This window comes from Colossoma macropomum, unplaced genomic scaffold (genome assembly GCF_904425465.1).
Source record: "Colossoma macropomum unplaced genomic scaffold, Colossoma_macropomum, whole genome shotgun sequence".
NCBI lineage: Eukaryota > Metazoa > Chordata > Actinopteri > Characiformes > Serrasalmidae > Colossoma > Colossoma macropomum.
In genome coordinates, this window is record NW_023494789.1 from 28,053,733 (window position 1) to 28,068,023 (window position 14,291).

A 14,291-nucleotide genomic window follows, 5' to 3' on the forward strand; every position below is an offset into this window, starting at 1 on the left:
TCTTTGAAGCATCATCATTGGGGTCCTCGTTTATCATCACCGACATCTGTTTACATTGCCCTATTGCCCAGGCCTAGTTTTGCTAAACATGATTAGCGTGAAAACCTTGAAAATGTCATGAAATAATTTCGAGGCAGCCACTCAGGCCTAAGAGAATAGACACTTGTTTAACTGTGGAGAATTTTTCACGGCTTTTGGGTCTCACACGATGTCACAGGCTTTGTCTCTGTACAGAGGCATGTAGGAACACAGGCCTCTGCACAGGATCAGGGTTGAGCTTTATCACTTCTCTCATGTTTCCTCTGTGGGGCGAGTCTGTCCCATGGGTGCATATTTTTATACTGTGATGTAATTAGTGCTTCTTGTGTTGTGACCATCCTTATTCACCCATGCAATTCTGAGTTCACTTAGAACTATTTTACTTGTTTGTATGTGTTGCACACATTCATTTGTGCCACTTTTGACATTCAGTAGCTTGTTTTCAACAAGTGAAAACCCACTGGAATGTAATCGTGCATTAAGTTTTGTTGTTTTTTTTTGTTTTTTTTTAAATGTTTGATATGAAGTGGACAGTATTTTGTGCGCTGTGAGGACAGTGTTTACCATTGAACGTCAGCAATAAGATAAAGCGTAAAAAAAAACAACACTACTGCAAAGTATTGAGGCTTGCTGACTTAATGCACAGAGCTTGTGGAATTGTTACTTCTCATCTAAAACACCCACACTTAACTTCCTTTTTTAGAGGCTTGAAGTTAAAGGGGGTAAATCGTGCTGTCAAACAGCCTTGATCATTTGCCTAGCCCACTAAACTTTCAGGGAAAAAAAAAACATGACTTTGCGGTATAGCTTTAGAGATAGAGATAGCGATTGAGGTTTTCTTGAACCAAAATGACGTAGAGCAGTAAAGTTTTTTGCGAGTTGCTAGTTTAGCGTTGCAGTTCTCTTGAAGGGTGTTCAGAAAGCAAAGCAAGTCTTAATCACACATCGCTGAAAGACTGTAAAGAGGTAAAAGTGGTTGGCTGTCAGTAACTTGAACACTAACAAAAATACACCATTTGATGTATCAGATAACAACTTGTTTTAAAAACAAGAAGGATTTAGATGGACATCAAATCCGGAGGGATTTTAAACACACATCAGATCCAGGTGATAACTGGGTAAGTCTTCTTATGGACTTCTGCAGAGCAGATACTGTTGATGGAAATGTCAGTGCTGCCGATGCTGTAGCTGAGACAGTTCTGTAATACCCAAGGTAACAATGGTAACTAGTGAATGCCAAACATATGCTACTTGACAGAGTGCTCACTTGGCAGTAGGCCTGGGTGATAAGGCGATGTAATGGGATATTGTTGATGATGGACAGGTAACCCAAGGGCGATGTGGAAAAAGCGATAATTGTAGTTTTGGTAATAGAACTGAGAGACAATTGAAGAGCTTGAAAAATATGTAGGGAAACTGGGGTTCACTTTTAAGAAGTGTGTAGCCTCGCGCACCAGAGAGAGAGAGAGAGAGAGAGTGAGAGTGAGAGAGAGTGAGAGAGAGAGAGAGAGAGAGAGAGAGAGAGATAAGAAACTGTCAGTGTTATTTCTCTCTGCTACACACTGTAATGCTAGCTTTGCCGCACGTCTTCACCCTAATTTACTTTTATGTAAATGGAATCGGAAATGAATGCTGATGAGCTTTGGAACATGGCCTTAAAGTAACTCGCTGCAGTAAAAAGAAAACGAGCTAAAATGACGAAAGTTAGTGTAGAGCAGGCAAATTAAGCCTAACCTGAAGAGAAAGTTCTTTGTCTGCAGCCAGTGTACAGTATTTTCTGTACAGATTACATGTTTAGCTGAATTATGAAAATGCTGTAGTATCGACAGAAAACACCTTGTTTTTATTGTGGAAAGCGGCACAATAAAAGTGTTTTGCATCTGTATGGTTGTCTCATAGACCTCAGTCTATAGCCTTGAGTTTTTACCAAAGCAGGTCCGGTAATGTAGTTTGTGTGTGATTTGACTGACTGATCTGTGTAATTTCCCCAGATTTCCCCAATGATAGGGCTGCAACAAATATTTAATAATATTCAATAAATTCAATAATTAAAATATTTGAAAATCGAAAAGCCATTTGAATAACAAGCATGTTTACTACTTTTATCAACCCCGTCACTTCTGTGAGGAAACAAACATTTATCAAGCCTAACCAGTACCAGTTCTTACCAGTAGCACACAGCTGCCAGCTCTGCACGCTGGCCTTTTTGATTTGGCACAGCTTGCAGGACTCTTGCAGTTCCAGGTGAAAGTATCAGTTTTAACTCCAGGTTCAGTCCAGATCATTTTTTAATTTTTTGGGATTGCTTGCTACCTGGCTAGCTAGCAGGCTTTCAGTTACATTCATTACCGAGAATAAACAAGAGTGTCGACTAGCCAGCTGTCCAGAGCTGTAGGAAAGTTCAGCCTGGCTGCACTGGCTGTTAAAGCCATTGTGGCTTAGTTTAACGCATGCTCCAGTATAAAGTAGTTTTGAGCAGCTTAAAACCTTGCTTTCGTTTTTAACACAATGGTTAAAAAGATGCTGGTTCTGCTCTCTGCCGCCACAACTGTCCAGACAGAGCCAGATCAGCATTGTCACGTTGGGTAGAATCAACAAGCTGCTGTGAAGTCATTATTTAACAATTATATTTTTTCATTTAAAAAAAACTAAATAAATAAAACAGGTTTTGCAATAGTGCAAGAAAAAGTAATAATAAAAATCATGTTTTTTTCCAATCAGTTATTAAAATGAAAAATGTCTTATTGCTTTAAAATATTCATATATTCAGGGTAATAAAAATATTTCATAGTTGCAGCCCCTAGTTTACAGTTGTTTCAGCGTCATATGTTTTGCCTTCGGTTTCTACCAGCTCTGAAATCAGACTCTGCTGTGTTTTTTCTTTTTTTTAAGATCTAAAATGAAGCAGCTTTTTGCTTTTAAAAACAACCAAACCTGACTTGACTTAGAGCAGGAAACTGGCTGAAAATCCACTAAGATTAAGTGATACAATGCTGATTAGCATTTTAGCATGGACAATGCGTAGTTTGTTGAGCTACTGTAACTAATGGTGCTCTTCCTCCTACAAGCTGTTATATTCAATGTGAATTACATTTGCAATTATTGAAACGTTGAAGGCTAGGGTTTGAAATTTGAGAGCAAGGAAATGTTGCATTTTTTTTTTTAGAGGAACAAGGGATCAGCAAGTAGCAGAGCGCTTCCTTTTTCACTCTGACAGCTGCAGATGTGGGCTGTTCTGTTTCATAAAGAAAGTGACCAGTATAGACTCTGTTGTCCTGTAAATTGTTAAGACAAAAAGCAAGTAGGAAAGAGTTATTAGTCTTTGGCTTAAGTCACAGTTGAAAAAGCTGTAGATGATATGCCTGCATGTTTATTTGTCTTTTTTTTGTTCAGTTGAATGCATTTCCTCCTTGTGGAAACAGTGGTTTATGGGTACTTTGTCTGGGTTTCCTCCTATAGTTAGCTCCAAATAAAGAAGTGCATCTGTTTTCAGGAGTGTAAGCAAAAAACAGTTGCTGAGTCATGAAATGATTGCTAGTAACATTTAAGTGACACCAGAGTCTTGTGTTGTGGCCAGTCTTGTTTTACAGGAATCTTGTATTGCCTCAGAGAAGATTGTACTTACAGCTGATGAGGATGTGCAAACTTCACACCTACAAATAAAAGGCTTAGAATGGCACGTCTATGCACAACAGATAGCTCTGTGCCTGTAATTACTGCTGTCGTTCCTTTGACTCATGATTAGTGAGTGGGGCTGTATTGCACAGCTTATTGCTAAATATATTTCCACATGAATTGTGTGGAATGGTCTGAATGCTGGGATGGGTTTAAGTTTTGTTCTCTGGTGAATTGTAATGGATGAGTTTTGATGTTGGACTGTTTTGAACTGTCAGCTAGTCGGTAACTCATAAAACAGTATTTGTTTTGGGGCTCACTGGCTGCATGTACAGGGTTAAATTATGTATATGCTGTATTGCACCGAATCATTCAAGCATTTTTACTGAATTCTTTGAGCTTATTGATGTAAATGTGTGTTTTCTGAGAGTGATTTCTACCTGGATTTGTATTGTGGAAAAATACCTAAATGTTGTATTGTTCCAGAATATGATACGTACATATATTGATTTGAAATATCTGTCAAATCTAAACATCTGCTGATACCAATGTGATTTTTACATGATCATGCATCGCTAACACAAACGTTAATCCTAAAAATGTTGAGACGGTATGTGAAATGCTAATTAAAACAGAACGCAATTATTAGTAAGTTCTGTTTGACCTGAATGCAGCACAAAAACACAATCTTTGATGTCTTACCATGTAAACTACTTTTTTTTTGTTTTTTTAATATATGCCTGTTCCAAATTTTACATTCCAAAAAAGTTGGGAAAGGAGCATGTTTACCACTGTGTTACATCACTTTTCCTTTTAACAATGTTTAATAATTGTGGACTGAAGACTCCAATTGATCCACTTCTGAAAGCAGAATGTTTTGATCATTCTTTTGTTGTGCAAGTCTTTGCAACCGTACAGTGTTTTCATAGTCATATTTTGTGCTTTGTAATGTGCCACGTTTTAATGGGAGTAATTTTATTACTATTTTAAAATTTTTCTGATCCTTGACTTTGTAGTTTTTTTTTAAATCCAGGATTATTTTGCAAGTTTCTCTAGAAGTTTTTGGGAACTGGTTAATGAAAGTAGTGGGTGTGCAGAGACTTCAGCTCTGTAAAATCACTCCTTCCTCTTTTGCACAACTATGACAGTTTTATGGTTTTCTCTTTTTGTGTGTGCTTTTCACATTGTGATACGTATGTGAAAAGCATGACTTGAAGTCAGTGGCCTTGAATTGCCTATTGATTTCTGAATTTAGACTATTTCGGGAAATAAAGAACTGTCTGAGTCTAGAATTTTGCTGTTGTGTAATAGACTGTGTTTGGTTACTGTAGTCTGAGTTTTTCCATTCCTCTCTCCACAGAATCATGACTGCCACAGTGACCCTGGAGGATGCTCTGTCCAATGTGGACCTGCTGGAAGAGCTTCCGCTTCCAGACCAGCAGCCCTGTATCGAGCCCCTTCCATCCTCACTCATCTTTCAGGTAGCACATCCCCATTCGTTATTATGTTATTGAGTGTGACTTTGTCCTCCAGATGATGGACTTTGGCGTGTATCTAATGGATGGAACCAGCCAGTCATTTGGCTGAATGATGCTGATACTGCATACACTTTTTCTTAAAAAAGTTAATATGGAATCAGAGCATAGAGACATTTTAGAATAGAAATGTTTTAGTATCTGATCCTGATGCTTGTATATGATATTGATACTGAATATTCAGAATGCTGACTTTACCAGCTGGGCTTTGTCATTTTAGATGTGTTAGATTTAAAGTATCACATTAAGGACTAATGTTTTAGATTACAGATAAAGAATCATATTAAGGATTATTATTCAGTTATAAAAAAGGTTGGAAATGACATCCATACTTATGTCTGGTACTAGGAATCAGCTATGAAATAAAGATCACACAGATTTTATGTGCACATTTGCCAGTCCTAGTATTTTATCTGTTTGTGTTTGTCCATCAACAGCCCAACTTTGACACCAACTTCGAAGATCGCAACGCTTTTGTGACTGGAATTGCCCGCTACATTGAGCAAGCCACAGTCCACTCCAGCATGGTTGGTCTCCATACCTCCCTCTGTCCTTCTCTTTCCATGCAGGGTGAATGAGTTTGCCCTCAGAGTCTTTGCTGATTTACTGTGCTCTATCAGTGCCTCAGCCCCGACCCATTCAAACCAGTCCTCAGTGCTAAGCCTCTGGCAGCCTGGTCAAAGAAGCTTGTCAGGAGAATGAATGGCTCAAAGAGGACCTGAAAGAAGCATGCATTGTTCCCTGTGCTGATTGGAGGAGCCCTGGCCAAGTTCAGGGCCCTGGTCTGAATGGTGCTGTGATGAATGTGTGCTTTAGAGCTTCAGCGCATTGGACCAGAACTTGTATATGCTCTGTTAGTGAGGGCTAATTGCTGTCACGGAGTGTTTGAGGTTAGCTGAAACGATGTTTTGTATGGGAACCTAATGTATATTGAATGTACTACTTTGGCCTGCGTTCCTAGAATGAAAACCAAACAGGCCTAAATCATCAAGAATCAAGAGAATCCGTGTGCATGGGTGTGTGTGTGTGTGTATGTATGTATGTGCGTGTGTGTGTATATATATATATATATATATATATATATATATATATATATATATATATATATATATATATATATATATATATAGGTATAATTTGTTCTCCAGTTCCAGCCTGCAGAGGTGACCATTTTGAAAACAGCTAGCTGACTTTTGTAACTGACAAAATGGTTTGTGCTTTTGTCACTAAATGCCTGGATTTCTTCACCCTCCTTGTCTAGCAGTGCACTGATCCAAAGTGGCAGTTGTTCTGCATCCAGTCTTTTGGCAAAATGCCATCGCTGTTTAATCAAAAATATCTCAAGCAGGCAATGCTGATATTGATATTTTATCACCCAGGCCTAACATTCAGTGTGTTTGTGCGTGGTTGTTCTCATTTTTGATGGTATGGAAAGATTTGTTTGAGGTTACAAATCTTGGTAGTTTTTTATAATACTACAGCATTGCTGTTGCGTGATAGGTAGGTAGTTATCACGTTGGATACAATACATTTATGATTTCGACTGAATTACTTCAACACTACCAAGTATCAAGTATTTTGTGTTATACAGTACCAAATATTAACATCTAAGTTGTCAGTCTTTGGATCTGCTAGCCAGTAAGCAGTTTTGTACCAAAATCTAGACTGCTGATTGGCTGCCTAAATAGCGTTCTGTATCTATGTCATGAGTGCCCACCCCCATTATGGTCAGCAGTTTTAGCCTGCAGTCCTTTGTGGTCACTTCCTGCACCTCATTCTCTATTCTGGTTTAATCCACATCCACTTTTGAGTTTTGTAATGTAGGGAAAAAAAGTATTGTTTAGGACTCTGTATTGCTATTAATACTGAAAAACAATTGACCTATACCTACCACAGTGTAGGTGAGTTTGTTGTGCTTATGCATACAAGCTGGTCGTGATCTCATGCTCTGTGTTTCTGTACAGAATGAAATGCTGGAGGAGGGCCAGGAGTACGCTGTGATGCTCTACACATGGAGAAGCTGCTCCAGAGCCATCCCCCAGGTAACACGCCCAACTTTGGCCGTGCACCACATCACTTGCATATGCAAAGCTCTTTATTTTGCTTGTGTATGTTGTTTTACTTTGTCTTCTCATTTACACCACTGCTCCCCTACTCTCTCAGGTAAAGTGCAACGAGCAGCCCAACAGAGTGGAGATCTATGAGAAGACCGTGGAGGTGCTGGAGCCTGAGGTCACCAAGCTAATGAACTTCATGTACTTCCAGGTAACCTCTCTGCTGCTCGCTGCTCTGTGTGAGAGCTTCAGATGACTTAAAAGCGAATTAGACTGTTGAAGGAACTACAAGTAAGAAGGCAATTACCCAAAAAAGGCAGTCCCACAAACCCACCAAAATATACAACTGTTTTGATATAGTTAATGAAGTATTTATTATGGGAAGACTGGTTTATTCCTCTAGAATTCAGATGGATACATTTGGCAGAGGAATAAATAGATGAACTACATAATAGCAAACCATCCTCCAGATCTTCTGTAAAATCTCTACACTTTTCTTCCCCTTCCTCTTCAGTGCCTGAATATTTATTCATTGTTTTTATTCATTTTATAAAAGACATTTCCTAATATTTTGTGACTGTACAATGTAATTCTATAATGTAAAAATATGAATCTGTTCACTAAAGTGAGCATGGCTTAACATAAAGCCTTATATGCTTTTTTTTTCTTTGTTACATTAAACTTTTGCAGTAAAATTATAAAAAAAATAATAATAAGGGAATGCTATTTCTAAATCTTTTTACACAAACACATTACTTCTCTCTTTCTCTAGCGGACAGCTATCGATCGTTTCTGTGGTGAAGTGCGTCGTCTGTGTCACGCTGAGCGCCGGAAGGACTTTGTTTCTGAGGCCTATCTACTCACACTGGGAAAGTTTATCAACATGTTTGCTGTACTGGACGAACTTAAGAACATGAAGTGCAGCGTGAAGAACGACCACTCAGCATATAAACGGTACATACACACTCTCTCACGCTGTCTCTATTTCTGTCATACACACAACGATGCACATATTCTTAAACGTTCACCACCACCACACATTGGCAGATGCCTTTTTTGTACATCTCACTGATATATTTGGCCTCTAGATGGCAGCCAAGCTGCTGCTCTGGTTTTCACTGGGAGCTCTGAGGTGATCAGCAGACACAGAGCATTTCCCCTTTTTAGTACGTTTTACTATATTTATAGAACAATTTAAGCTAGAACTATATTATGTAGCACCTCAGTACATACAAACCAGTTTTGTTTGTGATGAACTACATTAAACCCCTGAATAAGCTGTGAGTTTCTTCTTGTGTGTACTTGTGTGTGAGCAGTAATTTGTTCTGTGTGCATGTGTGTCTAAGAGAGATTGCTCAGATCTCCTGTAGTTGTTACTGTTATCTGCATGTGGAGTGTGTTTGTGTGTGTCAGTGTGACTGGTGTCAGCGCTCTTCTGCATGGATTAAAGTTTCATTTGAGTCAGGCTGCCCTCAGTGGTCTCAGTCTGAAAGGTCAGACTTGTCAGCCCCTACGTTCGTCCTCTTTTTTTATTTACTCTCTCTCTCTTTCTCTCTCTCTCTCTCTCTCTCTCTCTCTCTCTCTCTCTCTATCTCTATCCCTGTCTCTCCGTCTCTCTTTTTCTCTCCCTACCCCTCTCCCCTTCCCTGCCCCTTTTTCCTTTCTTCTTACCGCTTTTTTCCTCTCTCACCACCCCTCTATTTCTCTTTCTCTCTGCTTTTTTTACGCTTTCTCTTTCCCCCCTCTTTCTTTCCTCTACTATTTCTTTTTTCCACTCCTTATCTCCCTCTCTCCATCTCTCTCCCCTGCACTTGTTTATCCCGTGCCTTCAATCATCAGCCTATACTTGCCTGAGCATGTCAGAATGAAAAAGCTTACAGCTGCCTCTGTGTGTGTGTGTGTGTGTGTGTGTGTGTGTGTGTGTGTGTGTATGGGGAGGGGAACTACACAATATATAGTTTGTTAAACTTGCCAGAATATTGGCTTTTGCAGTAGGTAGAGTTGCACCAATGCTGTATCGGGTATCAGCACCAATACTGGCACTTAAACGCAGTATCAGCGATGGTGATACCTATGACTGATACCATGAGGCAATTTCTGACATGCATTTGTGCTAGTAGACAGAGCTTGACAACACATTGTCAGGGTGGGTTGACAAGCAGCAGTAAAAATGCTCATAGCAAAATCTGTAACGCCTTATTTCAATGAATGGCGGTAGTAGTGGGTGACATACCAGTTAGAATTCTTTCTAAGCTGTTTGTTTCGCTGATATGCCACAAGTACACCAGATAATGCAACATACAAACAATGTAAAACACGCTAATGTTAGCCACATACCTGAACGGCTGAGTCAGGCTACTTTCAGTAATCACTCTTCTGCTGTGTAGTCAGTTACAGTCTGAGTTAATGTTAGTCCATGTCGTTTTTGAGGGAGGGAATGTAAGAGAGACATGTGGAAGGAGCAACAGGTCACTTCCTCAAGTAAACTATAGCCTTTGGCCTTGTTTTAGCCTGTAGCTTAGCAGCCTGCTAGCTGTGCTTTTGTGTGCACTCGCACTGTCTGCGGTGCTCCTCTGTCTGTTAGCTGCATTATACACATATGAGACACATGACTTGGGAAGCTCAGATGTGAAACAGCATTTAGCACCATTTTTGCTGGGCCAAAGAAGCTGCTGTGGGCTTACACACCACAGGGTTATCTATATATTGTTGAGTTCTGTTTTACATCTGTTTTACCTGTCTTATTATTAAAGAACATATATATGTAATCATTCATGCTTTGTATGTTTTATTAGTGGCACAGGACACAAAATAAAATATTTAAAACGTGGAACCATATAAATATCAGAACTTAGTTAGGTTAGATAGAGTTAGTACTAGTATCGGTACTCTCTATTGGCCAATACTTAAGGACCAGATATCAGTGGTATTAATGCATGTCTATGACAAGTCCGAGTTAAGACCAAAACTTTGTAGTAGTCGAGCCTAATTCAAGACCAAGACCAGATTTTTTTTTGTTTTTAAGGATCTAACAATAAAAAGGAAAAAAGTTCAAATTAAAAAAATAAAAAATATTTTACATGATCTTTAATATTGTATTTGATGAATATTTAAAATATATATTTTATAACTTAGTAAAAATATATCATTAATTAATATGTAGCTTGAAAATCTGAAATATTAAGATCTGGCCCTCTAGCCAGTCAAGAGTTTTTTAACTGTGCTGCTGTCAGGATACTGATTAATCTCAGTGCCAGATGAGTGTTTCTCTGGGTGTTTTGATAATCAAGGTATTCATGTAATCCAACAAAACTAAATTAATTTGGTCAAAATAGTGCAGACTGATCCTTAACCATGTCACATTGCTGATTTACCAATGCATATTAATTATTCATACATTACAAAGCACATCACAATACAGTCTGTACACTAGATTTATTTTATATGTATCATGCAGCCATAGTATTTGTGTCTGTGAAAGAGATTAGATTGTATGGATCAGGCTTCTCTCTCTATCACTTGTTTTAATCTTGCTCTCTGCCTTTTCTTTTGTCCTCTATTGAACAGTGCGGCCCAGTTTCTGAGAAAAATGTCCGAGCCGTCCTCCATCCAGGAGTCTCAGAACCTGTCCATGTTTCTGGCCAACCACAACAAGATCACCCAGGTACTACAGTGCAACAAATGACTTTTCCCTGTGGTAGCTGTCGCACTAATGAATGTCTTTAAAATGTCCCGTTTGTGTGGGTGACGCTGATGTGTGTTTAATGGTCTCCTGTGTGTCTCAGTCCCTGCAGCAGCAGCTAGAGGTGATTAATGGCTACGAAGAGCTGCTGGCTGACATTGTCAATCTTTGTGTGGACTACTACGAGAACAAGATGTACTTGACCCCCAGTGAGAAACACATGCTGCTCAAAGTAAGATGCACACAAACTCACTTAGATATAAAAACTACGTACAAGAATTCCTCACTCTATTATTGGATTCTATTATTGACTTTTACCTTGTCCTCCAGGTGATGGGCTTTGGCCTGTATCTAATGGACGGAACCAACAGCAACATCTACAAACTGGACGCTAAGAAGAGAATCAACCTCACTAAGATTGACAAGTTTTTTAAGGTGTGTGTCTGTCTCTTTTTTTTTCCCCAATTTATCTTGTGGCCAAAGTGAAAACCTTGTGGCCAGAAATTTAGAAACATGTTTGTCATATATCCATTGTATTTATAATTTAGAGTTTCAGTTCCAGAAACTGGTGTTGCTTCCCATATCCATTGTTTGTTTCATTGTGCTAGTCAAACCAGTGAATCACTCAAAGGGATCCTCATTTTCCATAATATAGTGAGCCAGATTGAAGATTTTTTATTAGATCGTTGTGCTATAACAGTGTGTTGAAAGCTGCAACAGTGCTTTTAAATATAATGTTTTTTAAATGAGTTTCTCCAACTAAATAATGAACTTGTGTCTATCATGGAAACAGGAGTTTACAGAGTTTAAATCTGTCTCTTACTCTAAACAGCTAGAGATTGCATATGTCTAAACAAAGTTTGTTTGTGTATATGCAGCTATAGTTTTAGCTGCCTAGCCTTAGCCCAAATGTGGAAATAACTCATAGCTTAATTAGAAGTTTGGAATATCTCATATTGAAATGTAATTACAGCAACTGCAAGTGGTGCCACTGTTTGGAGACATGCAGATTGAGCTGTCCCGCTACATCAAAACCAGTGCTCATTTTGAGGAAAACAAGTCCAGGTGAGAGATCTTAATCATGTGTCCTCAAAGTAGAATGGACAAAATTAGTAATTTTACGCTATTAAGTGTTTGTTTTAGTAGTACATTCAGTTAGTGTACTGCAGGTATTACAGTGTATGGTTGTAAGTACAGACATGATAGTAGATCCTTTTCACTGAATGAATTCATGAATGCCTTCTTTGTCATACAATACAGGGAGATTTGTTTAGCAACTCCACGAGTTTAATGCCTTCAGTAAAAGAATAAAAAAAGCTTTTAATTTTTTATTCAGCAGATTTAACTAAAGTCTACCTGACTAACACTCTCGCTTTCTCTCTGTCTTTTTTTTCTCTCCTTTTTAGGTGGTCTTGCACATCTGCAGGCAGTAGTCCTCAGTATAATATCTGTGAGCAAATGCTTCAAATCAGAGATGACCACATGCGCTTCATCTCTGAGTTGGCTCGCTATAGCAACAGTGAGGTGAGTGACTTGATCTTTATTTTTATTTATTTATTTTTATTTTTTTTTATTACAACAACTAGTTCCCATGCATTAGTTTAGTTTAGTAGCCAATTCACAATGAAGTAGTGGGCTGTCATTAGGCATTGGGGACCCCTGGCAACAGATGCCAAATTGCACAGCTGAAATTCAGACCTTATTAACAGAAATAAAAGGTGCCTCTGTGCTGTAATTTTTTCCTGGTGTGTCCATGGACATGTTCACTGTTCAGAATGAATTAGCACATTGTGCCTCAGCATTAGACCTGAAATGGTCATTAACAGAAGTGCCAAATCATCTGCTTATGTTGACATGTGGCTGGTGATTCTGCAGGTTGGAGATTTATTAGTCATTTCCATAATTTATCTTCAAATTCAGTGCCAAATTCTACCCAGTTACTGTTGCACAGATACTCTGTAAGGGTGCAGAATTAACCACACCAGTGAAAATTAATGTGTATCTTCTGTCTGAAAAAAGGCATTTGTTATTAGCATATTTGTTGCCTTTTATTGTTTAGCAGTCTATTGTGACCACAGCATTATTACTGTTATGACCTTAATGATGTATTTGGAATTTAAATCATGTACCCACTTATCATGTATTCTTTAAGGTTGCTTGTGGATGCTAAGGTTGTGAGCTCATACCTGTCTGTTTCAGACTGTCTATATTCCCATCGCTGACTAGGAGCACATTTGAATTTCCACACAGAATTACATGCATCAAAATTCAATTAGATTAATATGCAAATATGGTGTGAAATATTTCTGTGAAGATGTCGGACTAGAAGCTGCATAATAAGAGAGTGGAGGAGCAGGGCTGGGTGGGAGAGCATGCTGACATGTCCAGGCAGAGCAGTTGCACCCTGCTGAAGGGTTGGAGAGAGAAAAATTGGTGCCATCACTGTCATTGTCAAGTGCTGAGCTGTGGCACAGTGCAGTGAAAGGTGGCTGGTTGTCTTATTCTGTCTCTAACTGCTCCAGTAGAATTGGGGATGTGGTTTATTCTGAGAAACTGCTTTCTCTTTCCTCAAGCAAACAGTTTTTTTTTGTTGCATCAAGTTTTCACCCCCCCATCTTATATTCCTCGTGTGTCTGTGTCTGTGTGTGTGTAGGTGGTGACAGGGTCCGGTCGCCAGGATGCACAAAAGACAGACTCCGAGTACAAGAAGCTGTGTGATCTGGCTTTGCAAGGCCTGCAGCTGCTCTCTCAGTGGAGCGCCCAAGTCATGGAAGTGGTAAGTTCCACATGCAGCCTTAAAAGGGTGATCCACTGATTTCTCAAAATGTTGGAATGGTTCTGTTACTGAGATGTAAACAAAATAATTCATAGTGGTTGGTGAGTGATGGTGCATTGTAGCGAAACTTACTGACTCTGTTTTCTTCACAGTGTGGTGGGGATAGAGACCAGTTGTGATGTCTGCAGCACAAATATAGCTATTATTTACTATTTAGAACAATTAGTGGATCTACACGTTTCAATTGAATTTTTATATGTAATGTTGATAATGGTAAAATTGCAGTAATTCTTCAAAAAGAATTTACTTTACAACACCCTCCATACAACTCTCAACCATAAATGGGTTTAAAAAATACATTATAGGTAAGAATCTTATCTCAGAACTGTCGTAAAACAATGCCTCTTGCATCAGGCAGTTTATTCATAACCATTTCATGTAATAACTGTGTGAGGTAGCTTTAATAAGCATTAAACGCTTTAGACGTCTGGTACGTATCACCACCATTGTGAACAATTCTGACTCAGTAATTTTCTCATTGTTTCACATCGTACTACTCTGAGTGACTCTTCATCTTAATTGTTTAAGCT

The 14,291-nt window shown here is 38.8% G+C and overlaps 1 protein-coding gene across 2 annotated transcripts in view; it reads left to right on the forward strand.

Annotated features, from left to right (window-relative positions):
* cyfip1 (cytoplasmic FMR1 interacting protein 1) overlaps nucleotides 1-14,291 on the forward strand; it is a 54,484-nt gene that overhangs the window by 5,812 nt on the left and 34,381 nt on the right. Inside the window, exons 2-12 of one of the 2 annotated variants that reach the window (XM_036570723.1) lie at nucleotides 5,015-5,135; nucleotides 5,627-5,716; nucleotides 7,154-7,231; nucleotides 7,353-7,454; nucleotides 8,016-8,197; nucleotides 10,811-10,907; nucleotides 11,029-11,157; nucleotides 11,256-11,360; nucleotides 11,899-11,990; nucleotides 12,332-12,449; nucleotides 13,579-13,701. In XM_036570723.1, the coding sequence (XP_036426616.1) occupies nucleotides 5,019-5,135; nucleotides 5,627-5,716; nucleotides 7,154-7,231; nucleotides 7,353-7,454; nucleotides 8,016-8,197; nucleotides 10,811-10,907; nucleotides 11,029-11,157; nucleotides 11,256-11,360; nucleotides 11,899-11,990; nucleotides 12,332-12,449; nucleotides 13,579-13,701 (1,233 nt within the window). In that variant the 5' untranslated portion in view covers nucleotides 5,015-5,018. Of the gene's footprint in view, nucleotides 1-5,014; nucleotides 5,136-5,626; nucleotides 5,717-7,153; nucleotides 7,232-7,352; nucleotides 7,455-8,015; nucleotides 8,198-10,810; nucleotides 10,908-11,028; nucleotides 11,158-11,255; nucleotides 11,361-11,898; nucleotides 11,991-12,331; nucleotides 12,450-13,578; nucleotides 13,702-14,291 lie in introns of those variants that run through there. The other variant, XM_036570724.1, reaches the window with a different exon arrangement.